General features: G+C 37.8%; 1 protein-coding gene across 1 annotated transcript in view; it reads left to right on the plus strand.

The window, feature by feature from the left end:
• Positions 1-20,253, plus strand: part of LOC121370589 (importin subunit alpha-1-like) — a 54,911-nt gene that overhangs the window by 13,463 nt on the left and 21,195 nt on the right. Inside the window, exons 4-6 of the mRNA XM_041495911.1 lie at positions 2,244-2,428; positions 14,429-14,601; positions 15,258-15,340. Of these exons, the coding sequence (XP_041351845.1) occupies positions 2,244-2,428; positions 14,429-14,601; positions 15,258-15,340 (441 nt within the window). The remainder of the gene's footprint in view (positions 1-2,243; positions 2,429-14,428; positions 14,602-15,257; positions 15,341-20,253) is intronic.

Consider the following 20,253-nt stretch of genomic DNA (forward strand, 5'->3'; position numbering starts at 1 on the left):
GTGACCTAATTTTCAGTCTACTGCACATTACAGTAAATCCTTGTCCGGATCTCATCTTGTATACAGATGCATACAGCACTATCAAACCTCATGTAGGAACAACTTGGGATGGTGGTTTGCCACATACAATTGTTTTCCATCAAACTCATGATGGGCGTATCATGTACCACACTGGTACTCTTTTTGTTGATATCAAAAGATGTTTTCGTCTTATCTACAGTCTACATTCCCAGAAGCTATATTTAAATTCAATACGAGTTTGCTGTATCATACATTAACACACCTGAAGTGGCAATTGTTTTTCAATAAGTATGTTTGTAAATATTTTATTTAAATGTATTGGTGTGCACACAATTTTTTTAGACATATGCATATTTTTTATATTACACTGTTGCATTGTACCTGACTGTTTAGTGTGATAGCTCACTTGTCACCTTGTCAATCATGTTTTTACTTTGGTGCCAGACTGTACATTGACACGTTTGCAGTGACCAGTCGAGGTTTGCTTGACCACATTCATTTTAGTAATGCCAGAAAATACTGATTATTAATTTCAGTTTAACATAACGACACATTATTAACTACTTAATAATATCACGTCTTTAATGAAACTTACAATTATCGGAATTAAAAGTATTTTATATAAAAATAATATTACAAGCGAGTAAAATTTGAAATTTTTCCAAATGAATGCTGAACATGGCGAAACATACTGATAAATGTTCACTTCGCCTATTTTTATCAAACTTCTCCCCTTCATTCTGGGAAAGAAGTCACTTTTCTCACTTTTTCAATTCTATATAAAGGCCTGGTATTATCACAATTATGTTTTGCACTTAAATATTGTCAGTGCAACATAAGCTCCAAAAGAAAACTATCTGCATATCATGCATCTTTCTAAGTCTGAGCATTTCGCAGAAAACTAATAATTGTGCTGCAGCACGACAATTGGATGTCAACAAGAAACAAGTGAGAAAAAGGAGAAGATGTCCTGGCTGAGATGCCCAAGTCTAAGGAGGCCAGACGAGATTGATAACATAGAAGAGATGACCTTGACCTGCCTCAGGGCTCACCCTGTATATTGTCAAATTAGCAAATTGCTAATTTTTATACAAAAAAACTACAAGATTTAGGTTTGGCTAATAAAATATTCCTTAAATTAACCACATTTTAATGTTTTTTCAAGAAAATACTCTACATTTCCTAAAATTGGCTAAACCAAAATTTGTTCCAGTGTGAGCCCTGCTGCCGGAGAGCAAAGATTTATATGAAGGGGGCACATTTAGTACACGTAAAAACCTGTGGGGCTGAAAAACATTTAACCATGGTATTAACATGCATGACTGATAGAAAGGAATTAACGCCGATGGTTATGTTTAAAATAAAAAAGTTTTCCTATAGGTGTTGAGGAAAAGGACTGGCTGAATGAGTTGCTAATGCTGCAGTGGTAGGTCAATGTGCGGATGTCCTGACAACTGTACACTGTTAATGCTATTGTCCTAGTATGAAAATTTATACACTATTTTTTTTATAACATATAAATTATTATTAGTTTTTTTATAATCTATGTAGCTTTCTTTACACTTCTCTTCAAAATATTTTGTCAATAATTAAAGCTGATTGTTTTTTACAAAATCAAAAGGGCACATTTAGAAAATGAGATGGGCCTATTCCTAGATATATCCAATACATTTCTTTTCCTTTTTATTTTCATTCCATCTGCTCTTTGATACAAAAATTTGTGCAATTAAATTCCATATTTAAGAAGAAAGTTGTTCACTTGCCATTTTCAGAACCTCGCGCAAACTTGTACTGTTACAGACCATTTGGGACAGTGCTATACATTTTACACATTGGGACTGTTTCCATAACAAGTTTTCCCCAAGGACCATTTATATGTTGGGTGTAGCGGGATTCAACTTAATCTGTTGTTGTCACTTACCTACTTGTGTCGCAGGATCGAACCACCTCTGATTCATTCAGCTGATTTTTCTCATTCCAACCAGTGCACCACGACTGGTCAAATATTGTGGTATGTGCTTTTCTGTCTGTGGGAAAGTACATATAAAAGATCCCTTGTATTAGGAAAAATGTAGTGGGTTTCCTCTGATGACTACGTGTCAGAATTACCAAATGTTTGACATCAATAGCAGATGATTAATTAATCAAATTAAACCAAACAAACTTAACTTTATATATTGGTAGGTTTTCAAATTAAATTTCTTATTTTATTCTTTTAACAGGAAAGGCTTCTGATGAGTATTCCAGAGATAATTGCTGGAATTACTTCGAGTGATCCACAAACACAACTGACTGCAACCCAGGCAGCAAGAAAGCTTCTCTCAAAAGAACGAAATCCTCCTATTGATGATGTAATTCGTGCTGGAGTAATTCCACATCTTGTACAATTCCTCAAATACAATGACAGGTAGGTGTGGCTTCCATTTTCTGATTGGTTGAGACTGGAGTAGAATGTTGTTTAGTACAGTGCCTTCCAAGGGTGCAGTTAATTTTTTTTTCTCTAATCCTCCGGTATATAGGACAGAGTTACCCCCTGAAAGAAAGCTATGTAAGAAATTTCTCTGAATATCACACGCTTGCGTTTAACATTACGTTGTTGGTAATATATGATGTCATTTAATGTGAGGTGGCGACGTGAGGTCGATAGACAGTTTTAAATTCATATTTTGTTATTAAAACCCTCATTTTAAAAGCTATCTTATTAATTTGTAGTGTTAAATTTTATTTAACATGTGAAACACGGCAAATACGATAGTGTAGTTTATGACAAAATAGTCCTCCCCAAAAGTTAACTGTGTTCAGCCATGTTTGTCTGTTCGTGTAAAATAATGGTTTATTTACCGAATGAATGAGAGAGACTTCATCATATGTGGTCATGTGGGATAGAAAAAGTACACCCTCGGTGGTGAAAATTTCAACCATGGGACTGGGCAAGCCTCAATCCAGGTCGAAATTTTCACCACCTCAGGTGTACTTTTTCTCTCTCCTCAAAGCCCTCTACGTTAACTTTTCCATCTAGGAGCCAGATGGAACCTACTTGTATTTTTATATAGTGTGTTTTAGTCGCCAAATGAAAAAAAAATGGTTTTACAGTGAAATCGGGGACCTAATATTTATCCGGTCTGGAGAGAATCCGGTGTTTTGAGGGTCACGTTTTAGAATATAGTTATTTCCCATGACATCAAATTCGTAACTGCAAACGAACATGTCCGATAATTGCCGAATGAATTTGACTGTCGAAGCGACGACTCATAATAATGTCACTTTATCCAGTTTTGTTATGTATCTTTCTTTTTTATTAACTAACATTAAAACATAAATAAAAACAGAAGATGCATAAATAATTTAGTTTTTACACAATTAGGGTTGCAAAATGACAGTTGTCAAACTTGTGCCTAATCTTTTTGTTTACAATAAAATATTTTTTCAATCAATAATGAAAGAAACAATTGTTCAGATTAACGTTTAAAAAATGAGTCCATGCAGTGTTCTCGCTGCTCCATTTAAGCGGGGCGGGGCCCAGCTATTCCATTTTGCTGCCCTCCTTTTACGTTCCCCGCCCTCCTTTATTTTTGAGTGCCCTTCTTTATTTTCTATCTATTTCCAAATTCACACTTTTTTCCACACAAAAAACAACGATCAGTCTGCACACTGGACATCAAAAGAAACAAGCCGCGTTGTGTATGAAAAAGCAATTGACGAAACATTTACGACAGTTACCGTAACGTAATTTAACAGTATTTTTAACAGCCTCTATTTTGTCCAATATCTGTATCCATTTGTATGTTTGATAGACACAATAAGATATTTTATGTGAGCAATGAAAACATTTAATTTTTTCGGATTCAGCAATCTCCGATTGAAAAAACCCTCACTTAAATAAGGCGCCAAATTTGTCACGTGATCAGGTCATTCTGTCTTTTGTTTCCACTAACTATCGTCTGATATTTTGTCCTCAGTTGCAGATATAACTGGTTATAACTGATGATTTTTACTTTTTGTCATTGTTTATTCAGCAGTTCTTTATAAAATATTGTAAACTTCATTTTGGGGGGATGTGAACGCAACGGAAGTGGTAGTGTTTATCATTAAAATCATTTATCTTAGTGCCAAATAATATATGCACAGCCTTTACAAAAACGAAACTACTTTTTATCAGCTGGCAATAATATTTTTTTGTTTTTCGTATATCTTGAAATCTTTATGAAAAATAATATTAAAACTTTGATCGGTCCAGAAAAACCGGAACTGCCCGTGAATGTCAGACCGATATCATCTTCAGTTCAGTTAAAAGACGAGTCTGCTTGTATTTCGTATTTATAAACCTTTTTGCACTTTTTTGTAGCCAAAATAAGGAGTATGTCTTTTCACAAAGTCTACCAACACACAACAATATGGTAACCAAATTACTTTCTCTCTCCCCTCCCTCTTTCTTCTCTTCCCCCCCCCCCTTTTTTTTTTTTTTTTTTTTTTTTTTTTCCCCTCCTGTTTTTTTTTTGGGGGGGAAGGGTGTGGTGCCGAGCGGCCGCCCTCCTTTAATTTTCACCCAGCGAGAACACTGCCATGGTTTGTTGTTTTGGTTTAGATTTGTTTTTAACAATGTTCATTGATATTGATTCCAAGTTTCAGAATGTGTTCCAAATAGCATACAGTGCATTCCCCAATTCATATTTCCCACCGTTTTGCACACTGCACTCACCGGAAACGGAAATATATAATAAAAGAAAAAAAATTTCTTTTCAAAATGGTGGCTTTTATTTAGATTTTTTCAAGTTTTTGGCAAGTATTTTCGCTTGACGACAATGGCAGCACGTCGCAGTAATTTTCAGAGATCAATAGCTGATTGTGACAGCTAATTTGAGAATAAATTTAATCGTTTTACCAACAACGAAAATCACCAAATATTGCAATATGTATCATAGTTCAGGTTTAAAAAAAAATTCTGGTCAGAAAACCACTTTTATCGGGAATAATGGACATAAATACTGGACAGCTGGCCATAAATGCCTGTAAGTAAATGCAACTTTTTCGATTTTTTGCCTAATTTTAATCACCATAAACTGATATAAAATATCATAAAAATTCGAAAAAACCAAGAAAATAATACTTATCGATTCTGAACTTTATTTCATGTGTTTATAAAACATTAAAGGCATATTGTCACAGACCACTGACCCTTTTACATGGCCAAACAAAGTATTACTTAAAAATATATATATTTGATTTGTCCCTAAATGTACTTTATTCAACCATCTACATAAACTCCGTACTCTACTTATTAATGATATTTATATATTTTGTAAAAATAATAGAATTACATTCAGGGATTTACCTTGTTTTTCTGAAATGGGGGTCCCTTGGACTCACCTCTTCTTTTCTGGGGGTCCCAACCTGAAAACAAAGGGTCCCAAAATCACACAAACGACAGAGCTGCAGACAACAAATCACGTGTATACTATGTTTCATTAAAGTAAATTTAACAAGCTGTGTTGTTGTTTTTCCTTTCGGGAAATCAATGTCGGTATTCATTGTTTGTTCTTTCAAAATCAACATTTCACTTTGATCTGTATAATTATTTGAACCATTTCCTGCAAACTAAATGACACTCACAATACCATGCGTTGTTTATGAATCGTGCTACTTGTTTGTTAATGCAAATCAGAACATTTAACCAATTTGTTTTATTCGCCCGGGAATTTTCGATTGTGTTCGGCCTGTTGACGAGAAGTTCCGAATGATTGCAAATCCGCAATCTCTTTCCGGAAATTACTAACTTTACCCGATTAAGCGCAGCAAAGGATAAAAACGCAGTGTTCCCAGAGATTAAAACTTTTTGTTTTCCATATGGGGAATCCCCATTTGAATAAGCAGTTTATAGGTAGAAAAGAAATAGTGTGTTACACAGAATGATAGATCTTTGATAGTGGACAGGGTTACTGAAAATGTCAGATATTTTATGCGTCCCACGGGATGCAGTATCTCTATTTTTGCGGGTCCAGTTAAGTTATAGTGCATCCTATACGCAAGTTTTGTGCGTCCGGTATATCCCTGTACATTGCTGAGAGGGTTGACATGGATTTCACTCCATCATGGTGTAGTTAAGGTGATGCAATAGCAAGGTTTGGTTTGTAAACATTAATGTAATTTTGATTTATTATTTATTTTTCAAGAAATAAGGTCCTTAAATCTGTGACAGTATGCCTTTAAGTGAATATATGTCGGTAAAAATTAAAAACGTGGTTTTTGTTAAAAATTAATCCAGTAGTCTAAAGGTTAAGGGTTTCTTCCATCCACAATTCTGTATATATGTACATAACATCATTTATTTATTTGTTAATTCTTTGTTTATTTATTTATTTACTTACTTATTTATTTAAATAACACAAAGAAAGTATGATATATGTAAATAAATGTTAGTAGGCATTCATAATGTTGTTTACTTGTTGATTTTTAAAAATGATTATTTCTTGTTATTAAAGAGTCTTTTTGCCAAAAAAAACCCCACAAAACCAAAAAATAATGTTTATTGTTTCATGTACATAAGTTATTTTATGCATTTGCTAAGTATTTTAATCATATATGATCAAAGTTAGGTACCAGTTGTAACTGAGTACTGAGGGGAAATTGACTGGATAAAATATTGATGGAAAAAGTAGTGCTAACAAAATGACTCTGTGACAAGTCCATTCTTAAATGAAGTAGCTGGAACCAATCTAATTAAAATTAGCTCCACTATTACATGTGGATCTAATAGCAGCACGTTGGAGCTCATGTCCAGTTGACCTTTCATTCAACCAGTCAAAGACTTACTTGCAAAATCATGCCAGTGATTTGAAAAGAATTTGAAAACATTCGGGTTTATGCCAAGGGTATACGAAATGATTCGGGTGAATTACAAAGTATGCCGGAAACTAATTTCAATATAAACTTTTATATAAAATTTGTTTCAAGACGAAAAAAGAAACGTAATGGTATAGCCACAAAATCTGTTTATACTAGTATACAATCCAGAGTTTATTACTGCACTTTTCCCCCTGTTTTTTCAATGTTGAAATAGACCAACAAGTTCGCCTATTGCATAAATAGTCTTGACCGATATTTTTAGAATTTGTATGCTCCCGAATAACGTTATAAAAGGTGAAGTGTAATTGGTCGATATTTAAATTGTTATTTATAGATGAAATGTCACTGGACATGGGGAGTCCACGCAATGCTGTTAGATCTACTTGTGAGACCAGTAGAGCCACCGAAAATCTGCGACTGCGGAAATCACGGAATCGGTGGTTGAAAACAGAATTTTCATTTTCCGCTGGGGAAACATGTTTTTTTTTGGGTCAAAATCGTCCTCTGTTTTTTTTCGGTTATTTTTATTTAAAAAAAAATATAAAATCGTACTTTTGTTGATAAACCTTTGACCTTTTGACTTCTAATTCATTGAAATAACCTCGTGCTTTCTTACTTGACTGGTAACTGACAATAACTTAAATTAGGTACCGGCAGTCAAAATTTCATTTACTGATTTTCACTGTTAATATACATTTTTATAATACTGTAAAGAAATAAAAGCATTTGACAAAAATAATTTTTTAAATATGTCTATTATTTTTGAAGTTATGCCCGTTTTTCCAAAAACACAAATACAAATCGCGTTTTTATGCTATGGGGTGCACCTTTTGGCATGAAATAACATAAAATACAGATAAATGACAATTACTCTTTTATGATTATTAAAATGTATGTATTAATCTGTAACAAAAATAAATGAAATGGGTTTAATACAGTATTATTTATAAAGTGCTTTTTACCTGTAAAAATTTAAATTATATCGATAAAAAGGCACAAAAATGTGTCGACCATTTTTATGGGGTCACAAAACAAAATGTAATGATGTTACAGGTCTAATGCATTTTAATTTATGTACAACAAGTTATATAATATCTACCTATTTTTTTCAGCTTTGTAGGAGTGTAACTTTATAAGTTACAGCTACTTGAAAATGATGTAATGTTAAAAATTGGGAGCGGAAAAAAAGGCCCCAAAATGGCGAAAATCTTCAATTTTCATAAATTTATAATTAAAAAAGTATTATAACTATGTACATGAAATTTGGCATGTGGATTGGGTATACACAGGACCAGCATCTGTGTTAAATTCATTGTTCAGATCTGATTATTTGTCATATAACATACCTGGAACTTTTTGTTCATTTTTCGAATTTGTCCATCGGAAAACATGTAGTCACATTAGTCTTTTGCATTTAAACAGTGAGTTGAAAAGTAGTCTGGTATATACAGAATTAAAAATGTATCAACATATATGCCAATTTTGTTTTTTAACAATACATCTGTTTGTACAACAGATATTTCTTGCACAATTTTGAATACGCTTCCGAACATAGAACAGACCACATTCTACCATTTGATGTTGTCATCTCAATGTCACTGTCAAACACAAACACTGATGACACCGTTTCAATTTCTTCAAGTCTTGGCCACTTAAACGTGTTTGATTGTATGCCACATTTTTGAAGAAATTTGACCTCTGCTTCTTCACTGTTTTTTACATTAACTACTTGCCCAATGAAATAGTCATTGTCATAGTATACAGCTATATACTGTCCCTGCTTACTGAAAGCAAATGTACCGAAGCAGCACTCATCAATGATGGTTTCATCCGAATCATCATCACCTTCATTTAACTCGTCATGTTGATCCACAGTGTCTGTAGCTTCTTCCTCTACCGAATCCTGAACATCCACCAGAGGTGACTTGTCACCAAGAAATAACTTCAAGTTGCTTTTCAGAGTTTCAAGAGTTCCAGAAAGCTTCAGAAAAGGACTTTTGGCACCTTTTTGAAAGCGTATTTCATTTTTAATGGCTTCCTGTTTAGCTTTAACAAGGGTAATGTCCTGCAAAATGTTTTCAACTTCAGCAGAATTCAAACAAGGACCACCATGTCCTTTTACCTTGTCTGAAATCTCACGTTTTGTGTTGGCAAGATCTGTTGCTTTTTTTCCCTTAATTTTCCTGTTTTCACATACGATTTCTCTTCGTTTGACAAGAATGCTTTTTTGCAGCTGCATATGCTTTTGTCTCAACCCATCAGATTTCAGAGAACAGATCCTCAGTAACTCATCCTGTTCAACAGAAGTTTTGGAATCGAACCAGGCTGATGTTTTGTTTCTTTTCAACATGTTGATGGTACTATGATGGTGAATAGAAGCATGTTGACGTTTAAAAATACTGTCCAAATCACCAAAGCATTCCTCTCCAATCAAATTTGTGATTTTGGAATGTTTCATTTTGTCAATGATTAGCTGATCTTCCACTTGATGGTATCTACCACCTGGTAAAAAATCTACTAACTGTCGTTCAACAACTCCACGGTAAGCACCACTTAGTTTCTGAAGTATGAGAAGAACTTTGTTTCTTTTGGTATCGCTGATGGCATAGAGGGCAGGAAACATGTTGCTCTTCACTGAAAGCCTAAACAGAGGAGGTGCATTTTCTATCAACAGCTCACATGCATCTTGTTCCCATCTGACAAAAGCTTCATGCATTTCCACTATGTAAATGTATAGGGTCAAATACTCGACATCCATACGCATCAACATCCAGTAAGGGCCTGTCACTTTTTGGTAAATTATACCAAGAGCAATGATGATGGTATCCAGTGAATCACATTTAGAATCAAACATAACACTTTCTTGTTTCAAGTTCAAGGTGGGCATGTAATTTTGAGAAAGCTGATTAGGTCATCTCTTTGATGATGTAGAGAGGCAGCTGCCTGAAAAAGATTGTTAAATCTGTTCGATTTGAAACTTGTGATTGTTGAATGAATCCCTTGCATGTTACAAAATGCTTCCCACATATCTTTGCATCCACTTTTCTCATCACCGCGAGGACCAAGTATGTCACAAGCTGTTCTAATGAATCGGGACCCTGCATTTTCTGAACTGGAGAATCTCTTGAATTTTTCCAAACAGTCCCGGCCAAATTTATGTTGCTGTTCCTTCTCCCATTCTTTTAAAACTTTGTCTGATGCAGTACTTAATCCAAGAAGAAAATGTGCATTGCAATGTAGGAATTCCATATTTTCATCCACCCCAAGAATTCTCTCTTTTCATTGAAAGCTTTATCAAATGACTTCATAACACTAGCTCTGTCACTCATCAAACCTGTTAAATGTTTCAACATGGACTGAAAAATATGGTCTGCTTCACTATCATACAATGCAGCCAACTCATTCAACAGACTGGAGTAAACCCACATGACATCAATAACCTTTCATTATGAGTAGGTCCGTCAGCCGACAGTTGGTGCCCCACTACCTTATTGTGGTCTCTTGAAGTGCCATCAGAATGCAAATCAACATGAGATGATTTCAGGAGAGTTTCAGCCAGTTGACGCTTCGCTAGTATATAACCCGTATCCACGAATCGAAGGGATGATCTTTCTGATGGTATATCCTTGGAATCCAGCTCAACATGGAATAAATTTTTGGCAACAATGTCAATAACAGACCCACAGTTTTTGCCCGACACCTCTGCCTGTCCAATTAATCCAATGACACATTTTATGACATCTTTTGAGTATTTATTTGAGTTTTCTTCCCTCATTTGTAGTTGAACATTTTCTGTGCATGTGTCTGTCTGTAACTGATTTATTAGGTGTTCAATCCTTAACAGAAAGTAATTGTTTTTCCTTTGTTTTCTTTTTAAGGTTTTGTCTGCAGTTTGACAGAAGTGTTTGTGTTCTTTTTAGTTGGTTTTTCAATTTAAGGACAGTATCATTGGAATTTGAGTGATTATTATTTAGACTTCTCTTTCTTTCTTAATTTGTAATCCACCTTTTCAATCTCTTGTAGTATGATGAATGTCTGATTTTTGCCAATTCTTGAGAATTTTTTGCATTCACTGACACACATTGCTCGAGTTCTTTTTTGTAATTTTCAATGGTTAATTGCAGTGCATTTTGGTTTCTTACTTTTTCTTCTGCATCATCATTTTTTTGTTTTCTCTCTCGAATTCATGAATTTTTTTAGAAATGAGCTCTCTGAGTGTTTTTGTTGTTTCTTTTTCTTCATGAAGTTCTTTACATTTAACTTATACATCACCTTTGAACTTCTTGACTTGAATTGCCTGTGCTGCAATAAAGAGGGGTACATTTTTTCCACTTCTCTCTGACACATCTGTATTATCCAGCTTAACTCGTTTCCGGGAAGGGGGAACATCAGAATCAGTATTTTCAGTTGCAGATAAGACCAGAGTGTTAGCAGGGGTCTGTGTGTATGTCGCCCTGTAAAAGTTGTTATAGGCTTCTTCATCACGGTATCGGGACCTACTTTTCTTTTTTGCAGTTTCTTGGCTTTTTTTTTACATCTTTATTAAATAAACTTTGAATTAAATTGGCACCAGACAAGTAAATGGCACTTGTGTAGATCCATGTAGCAGGTAAACATTCTTTTTTTTGAAATGTGATCAAGTCCAAAATAATTCCATTTGTAAGGGGTATGACATTTGATTTACATGTACTTGTTTGGAAAATTACTTTAATCAGCTCAGTTTTTGTAATGCTATGTTCATTTAAATAAGTGCCTACAAATGTTATTTCTTTCTCAAGAAAGTGATCAAAGTCCTCAGTTGCCGGGTTTAGCTGTAGAGCAGTTTTTAATGTTTTTTCAATTAATGCACGTATCCTGGGTTTTTTCGGTATTTACGAACTGCACTGCAAACTCAGAAAGTTCATCCCATGTTTTATTTAACTTCAAATGATAGTTGAAGAAGAAGTCTGTTGGTACAGGAAACCTTTGGCAAGGATGGCCTACGCCCTCTTCCGATGAAATTAAATAATCCTTTCAACTTTGTAAAGTTTTCATCATCTAAAAGTAAAATTTTTTTTAAAAATTGTTCAAATAGTTTAAGGCATAGTTTAACTTTAAAGCTTAAGAAAGTAATGAAACAGTATAATATTAATAGTGTGTAACTACTGAATTGTCAGGCACATGTGCAGGGGTCTATACTGTGTTGAGTGAAGTTTAAGGCAGGGGTGGGGTGATGATTATATTTATACTGCCCGAAATACATTGAACAATAATGGGGGGATATTGTTAACACGGGAAGAAGGGGTATATCCACAAAACCCTCCCCTACATGTGTGCCTGATCGAAATCAAATAAATAAATACAATTTACATGTACTTTAGGAAGACTTCAGTAAATATTACTGCAAAATAACTGTTTCTGTGATTGTGAACAACAATTCTGTAATGGATAATAAATATAAGATTTAATTTTAAAATTTGTATTCTATTTTATTTAATCATATTTGGAAACTTCATTATTAAATGACATGGATGACAAAGGCATCATGCAACATAATGAACATATTTGAAGAATCATAAATTGATAAGCAATTTAAAAAAAAAAAATTATTTAAAAATTAAATTTTAAATGAGTACGTACATGTTGATGATGCTATAGTTATAATTATTTCATTAAACTATAGCAACGGCTACAATTACCCATACCTAATTATTTTTAGTTGTAATTATAAATATCATAACTATTAACAAGCTATGGAAGTTCAACATAAATACTAGGCAATCTATTGGAATGTAACTGATAAAAATAAACGAAACCATCATCGATGTCCGCCATTTTGGAATTGTTCGATTTTATTTTATTCTTAAAAATTGTGAAAATACAGTCATAAAAATAATAACTGGTGTCGATAAAAAAAAATGAAATGGTGCATTAACATGTTATTGTTTTACATCTTAAGTTATTTCTGTTATTAAATGCGATAAAAGTTTACAATTATAAAAGACAAACGACCGTTAACGATTTGTTTACATTTTACAACAAGCTAAAAAAATCGAAACTACTTTTGGTCAAATTATTTAACTAAAAGTATGCATCGGTGATTAAAACTTATAAAAATATGGTCCTAAATAATAAATAAAACAAATGCAAACAATTAAATATAAGATAATTACCTAGTTTGTTGTATATCGTTGACGGTTTCAAATTTTCTTGCTCACATTTTTCAGCCATTCCTCATGGTCGCGCGCGCTTGGTTATTTTCCAAGAAAGCTAGGAATATACCTTTTTATTTCAGTCTGCGTATGCGCGCCGCTTGACCTAGCCACTGCATGCAAAGCTGTTTTTAAAGGCAATTGAATGACGATTCGTTTGATATAACATTTCGTCAGTCTTTTAAAAAAAATAAAGCCGTAGTAGTCGTTTAAAAATAAATAAAAAATTTAAACTTGGAGTTAAAGTTACTATACTATTTTTTTGTACTACATATTTGGTATCAAATTAAAGAAGAGTTTGTGCTGAATATCGTGCTATTTTTAGATTATTTGTATGAGTTACGGCGTTTTTGAGCAAAGCGAAAGAAAGTCGGTATGCATTTTGTGTCTGCACAGATTTCTGCTGGAGGCGTGTTCCACAGCGTTAATTAGTCTTGAAATTAGTGTTTTGTCATAAAAAGTAATATACTTAAAACATGAACAATAAACACACAATAAACATCATATTGCAGAAAAAGATTTGATCTTTAATCCAGTATATTTTTTTAAAGGATAAATACTAAAAAATATAGAGATAAACGCAGGGGAAACTTGCCAGATTTGGACAAATTTACCAATTCCACTCAGCCTTCCAGGCTTCTGCCGGTACCTACTTAAATACATTGAATGCAATGGCGCGTAGCGCATAATAAAGTTAGTCACTTTCGCTTTCCAATAATAACGGTTTTAACCGAAATGTAACCGTTAACCGTTATTTAGCCCATTATTATGTATCTATAGTAAATTAAATGTTTTTATTTTTAAACACTTCCGAAATAAAACATTCTGATTCACTGCAGTATCGAAGATTATTTTTTTAATATTTTAATTCAATAATTGTATCTTAAATTTACTAACATTTAAATTGTTGAAACAGACTTAACCCAGACTGGCATCATTTTGATTGACAGATGCCAGTATTTATTACAGTATATACTGTAATACAATGCAATGTATCATTATTTATTGTTTATTTGTTTCCATGCAATCAAATACGACTTATTTAGTATAGTTTGTGTCCGCACTTGAATATATGTCGCAGAAATTGCCGTTTTGACGACGGTTTGTATGCAGATGATTGGTTCATTGCGGAATTTCCGGTTTCTTACGCACGGAAAATCTCGGAAATTGCTAAAATTCCCATTTTCACAAACGCGGAATCAGCCGATTTCCAATGCGAAATTTCAGTGGCTCTAGACCAGTAGAGATAATTTTAATCAGATTGTCGTTGGAACCTGTATGTGATGAATGTATAACTTGTTCATGAGTGGATTTTCTGTTTATACTTCATGCCATATGTGTTTAACAAAGTTCCTTACATATTCTATTTACAGGCCTGATATACAGTTTGAGGCTGCATGGGCATTAACCAATATAGCATCTGGTACAAGTGAGCAGACAAAAATTGTGGTTAACGCTGGATCAGTTCCACATTTTATTAATCTTCTTGATTCAGAATCTCAGATTGTTTGTGAGCAGGCAGTTTGGGCACTTGGTAATATTGCTGGTGAGTTATTGGATAAATCTCTCAATATTTTTGTGTGTTTGATTCTTGGTGTGGACATATTTGTTGTTAATATAGTCAATGTGTGTGTTAAGTGAAGAACAGTTTGCATCTATTTTATTATGAGGCATTCTAGCTTGGTCTATAGAGGTGAATGGAATCATTCTCTTAATTTAAAAAAAAAAAAAAAAAAATCTGTCCCAACCAATGCACCATGACTGATATATCAAAGGCTGTGATGTGTGTGCCATTTAGTTTAAATGCAGATGGTTTAAACATTGTATTATATCTTAACTGGTTTTGGCAATATTCTGAAGCTATCTGTGTTATTTGAATTATTCTAAAGTTCTGGGGTGGGTTGTGCCTTGTGTGCGAAGTGTCCTAGGATTGACTCTTATGTTATATATAATTTTTTATGGTGCATATTTCATTTTTTTTTTACCAATAAATATTGATTTAAATACATTAGTCATTGTTGCCTCACCCATCATAATGTGATCAAATCTGGTTCCAATCCAACAGATTTCCCACTAGCTACTACCAACAGGAGCACTTGATACAAAGACTATTACATTGAGCCAAACATTTGTGATTATTTTTGTGTGTGCATTGTTTAGTACTCTTGAGTGCATTGACATACTGTTTCTATTTTGTTTTAGGCGATGGACCGGATCTCCGTGATTATGTGACTGATGCTGGAATTATTGAGCCTATTCTCCGTCTTGCTAGAAATGATGCCCCGGTCGGTACACTGAAAACTGTTAATTTTTGTTAAGTGTTAATGCTAAAATTAAATATTTTAGAAATATTGGAAACCCTGATAACTGAACAAGATTATTAGATTAATTGTGGTTTTATTACAAATGATAATTTTGATATTTGCAACTATTGACATTTTTTATTCTCAATATGATTTTAAATCTTTTATTTAAAGATTTGGGTTGTTCTCAGAAATTGTAGCCATTTCTGTGACATGAAGTCCCAAAAATAAACATTTCTCAAAAAACATATCTTAGTGTCTCAGTTATAGATAAAGCCCATAGACAGCATGTAAAACAACAAAAAAGATAGTCTACTCACTGGTTTATGCATGGTGTGTGATTAAGTAATGTCATCCAACGAAATTACAGTTGCAACATGGAAACCAAACATATTAAAATGTTTAAAAACAATCTTTAACATTCCAAATTTTACATAATGTTGACTCAGTTATGAATCGACATAGTCTTATTCAACTTACTGTGCTAGCACAACAAATATGCTATTCAACCTGAGTCATACCTACACACTGCAGAATTCTCTCCCTTGCCGGATATGCGCAATGCTATCCTTGCACGGGCTACCTGTAACTTCATTCTCAATTCTGCAGTCCACCTGTTAACACCTGTTAAGCTTTGGCAAAAAGTTTTCTTTACTTGTAATTTTGTGTTTGTTTTTTTGGTTGAACTTGACATACGGTTGGTAGTTGGGAATTCTGTGTTGAATTTACCATGTCCAACGCGAGTTCGTTGACAGCTAGCGCACGGAAAGTTTGTGCGCGAGATGGTTGTCCATTTCCTTTACGACGTAAAGACACACACGTGTTGTGTCCGGACTGTCGGTCTTGTTCTCAAGACTGCAGACTCAGGTTTCGGGTACCAGCAAAATCTTGTCGTCTGCTTCGGCAGTAGTCGGCAAGTCGGACTTAGTGGGTAGGTCCCATAAGTCTGTAGACACTTCGAAAAGTGTCCGGAAAGGGGGGAAACACAAGGGTGTTTCTTCTTCGGTCCGTGTTACGAGTACAGTTACAGATACTTCGGGAGCGCCCCCCCGGGCTCCTATTGTGACCGTGGTACGTGAGCCGTCTTCGTTAGTGACGGCGCCTTCTTCTTTTTGTTTGGCTTCGTCGCGGGCGTCGCCATCGTCGTTACGGTTACCTTTACAAACAGAAGGGGGGCAGGGTGGAGTCGTCGCGGCACCGGTTTTTGACGACTTCATCGGTTACCGAGCACATGCACTCCGTTGTGCATAGGTCCACTGCTTCGTCCGCAGAGCAGGTGGCCCCGACTTTGCCTTCGATTGCTGACAGTCGCTTCGGCACCTCATCATTCTCAAGGCCCGAGGAGAGTTCTGCCAGTTTGCTTCGAACTGAGCCAGTTGTTCCGATGCCGGGATCCGTCTCTGATGGCATCCCGACCGATGTTTACCGTTGGGTGGAGGACTCATCCCGTTTGGGTCCTCCGTTTGCATATGTTTACCCCAAGGGTCCGGTGACTTCGGTAGCAACGGACATCTCCTCACAGTTTGCACCGTCTTTGGTCCCTACCTCTTCGACTTTACTCGATAGAGGACGAGGTTCGCGCAGATACCCCTCGGCTGGGGGTACTCTGTGGCCGCAAACTCCGACCGTTCCGCACTTGGCGCAGGAACGACCGTTAGGCTTTCAGGAAACGTTGTTTCGGAGTTTTGTGGAATTTTTGAACGCTTCGCCTCAGTTGGGATCATTGCTTTCGCAGACGGGACCGTCGGGTGCGGCTCCCATTCCTCCTCCTGCCCCCCCCCCTGGTTTTCCGCCAAAACCAGCAGAAACTGCGTCTCGACAGCAGTTTGACGATGCAGTTAGGGATTGTCGTTCGGTTCCTATTGTTTCCGTCTCGGGAGACGCTGCCCCAGGGGCGTCTCGATTAGGGGGAGGAGTCCATATCGATCTTCGGGATCCAGTGGACAGTGACCTGGCTTCAGAGGAAGCGTCGGTTGGACCGGATTCTGTCGCTGACCCAGCTCTCTCTCACTTCGGTTCGGAGGTAGAGGAGGAGTGCGATTATCCGGCGGTTCTGGCTTTTGTCAGGGACCAGGTCCGACAGGTATGCGGGGACGCTATACCTCAGGTTGAAGCCCAGCCTACATTCAAGGGTGTCTCCTTCGGGAACCGTTCTTTGAATTTGGTCACTCCTCATGAGGAGTCGGGTTTACCACTTGCACAGGAGGCGCACAGTTCACTTTATGACATTGATGTGTTGATCACTGGCAGTGATCGTATCCTGGGAGTGGGTGTTGATGAGTACCCAACGGCACTGCCTACGGGGAAAATCCTAATGGGAGCGCGCATTTTTCGTGCCGACTCCTATGAGACGTTGGGGGCGGATTTTCTCGAACATCCGGCGGTCGTTCCCGCTAGTGTCCGAGCCGCTTGTTCCCCATCGCCGCATGTGTCATTGCCAATCGCGGATCTGGAATCGTTCGAACGGCTGGCTAAGTCGATGTTCCAGGTTAATAACCATTTAGGTACGTTCCTATTTGGCTTGGATAAGGCTGTCGAGAGCCTTCCCGCGATGGCGAAAGGCTGTTTGGAGGCTGCGTCAAAAGCCTCTAAGCATATCGCTCAGTTATCTGGCCGATTGTTTGCGAACAGTCTTTTGTTATGGCGTGACCATTACCTGGTGGGTTTGAGTGCGTCAAACGTTGCGAAGACGTTTTTTCGTACACGTTCGGTACGGGAAAATTTACTTTTCGGTCCCGATTTTAATATTGTCCTAGACAAGGATTTGTCGTGACCAGTCCCGAACACTCGACCCTCAACCTCTGGTAAACGTCGGTCCACGTTTTCGGGGTTCAAGCCGCCTCCTGTAAAAAAGGCTGCTTTTTTACAGTCGTCTCAGATCCCTAGGGTTCCTGACACTAGGAGGCAACCAGGTAACAACCCGTCTTCCGCTAAGCGAGGACGCAAACGTCGTACTGCGTTCCGTTCTCAGTCCACCAAAGGCGTTGCGCCTACGGGTGGTAAGCGGTTGGGGTGAGGGTATGTGAACGATTGGCAGTTGCTTTCGGAGGTACCGTTAGCAACCATACCCGTGGGGGGCAGGCTCCGCCATTTCCTTCGAAATTGGTGCAAGCTGCCTGGTCTCGACCCCTGGGTTCTGTCGGTCGTTCGACACGGTTACAAAATACCCTTTTCTTCGAGCCCCCCTCTTACTTCCACTCCGAGAATGCCGCCGTTACCGTCCGCGGATCGGCGCGTTTTAGTGGAGAGTATGATTGCCGAGTTTCTCGACAAAGGGGCCATCCAGAGAGTCAGTCTGGACACTCCGGGATTTTATTCTCATCTTTTCTTCGCCCGGAAGAAAAATGGGGAATGGAGACCAATCCTAAATTTGAAGCCACTGAACGTCTACGTCGATGTTCCTTCCATGAAAATGGAAACGGTTCATTCGGTCCGGAACCTGCTTCAAATTGGGGAGTGGGCTGTGTCGATCGATCTGAAAGACGCATACCTCCATGTCCCGGTGCACAAGGCGTTTTGGAAGTTTCTGCGCTTCCTGTTCGACGGGAAAGCGTACGAGTTTCGTGTGCTCCCGTTCGGTTTGGCGACGAGTCCCCATGCTTTTACACGTGTGGTAAAAGCGGTGGTAGGTCATGTTCATTTGTTAGGGGTTCGAATGCATACCTATCTGGACGATTGGTTGATCCCAGCTTCGTCGCAACAGGAGTGTCAGACCAATGTCGGGTTGGTTTTGGACACGATCCTCCAATTGGGTTTTATTCCCAATTGGGTGAAATCGGAGTTAACGCCGGCTCAGATTTTCACATATCTCGGAGTGGTCTTCGATCTTGTGGTAGCGTCGGTTCGTCCCACCGATGCGCGTATCCACAATTTCCAAACGTCGGCGCAACGTTTGATGGGGGAGCAAAGTACTACGGTACGATCTCTCCACGTGGTGTTGGGCCACCTCGAATCTCTGGCCTCATTGATCGTGCGGTTCAGACGATTCAAACGACCACTCCAGTGGCATTTGTCCCCACGGTGGGACGGTCACAATTGGGACACGATAGTGCCTCTGGGCCCATGGTTCACTCATCCGATACAGGAGTGCCTGTCGGACAAGTGCATGTCCCTATCGGTTCCGTTGCACCCCCCTGCTCCGGATCTGATCCTGTTCACGGATGCGTCGCTGCACGGGTACGGGGCGCATCTGTTGGATCAACACATTTCAGGGGTATGGAATCTCTCCGAGAGGAAGCTTCATATCAACTGTTTGGAGATGGAGGCAGTGCATCGTGCCTGTCTTCATTTCCGGTGTGTTCTTCGACACCGTCGAATTCTGTTGAGATGCGACAATACGTCGGTAGTGGCATATCTCAATCGTTGGGGTGGAACCAAATCGGAGACTTTGGGTCGCAAAGCTCTTGCGATTTTGGAATTCTGCGACCAACTAGGGACCACTCTGTGGGCGAAACACATTCCTTCATCGGTGAATGTGTTAGCAGATGCCCTCAGTCGACATACCCCTGTTCAGACGGAGTGGATGTTGAACAAAGGGGTGGTCGCAGCGGTTCTTCGGGTGTGGGGCAGTCCACAGGTGGACATGTTTGCCACACGGTTGAACAACCAATTGCCAGTGTTCGTGTCCCCGGTACCGGACACATTGGCGTTGGAGTACGACGCGTTAAGTATGGATTGGACGGGACTGGATTTTTATGCCTTCCCTCCTCCTGTCTTACTCGGCAAGGTGTTGACCAAAGTGGTCCAGGAACCTTGTCATGTGACGTTGATAGCTCCTCTGTGGGTGGCGCAGCCCTGGTTTCCACAGCTCCTGTCACTGTTAGTGGCAGTCCCGTTCCGATTACCAGTGTTGTCCGATCTACTCAGCCAGCGACTGAGTCAGACGGTGTGGCATC

The sequence above is a fragment of the Gigantopelta aegis genome, chromosome 4, assembly GCF_016097555.1.
Source record: "Gigantopelta aegis isolate Gae_Host chromosome 4, Gae_host_genome, whole genome shotgun sequence".
In the NCBI taxonomy this organism is placed as follows: domain Eukaryota; kingdom Metazoa; phylum Mollusca; class Gastropoda; order Neomphalida; family Peltospiridae; genus Gigantopelta; species Gigantopelta aegis.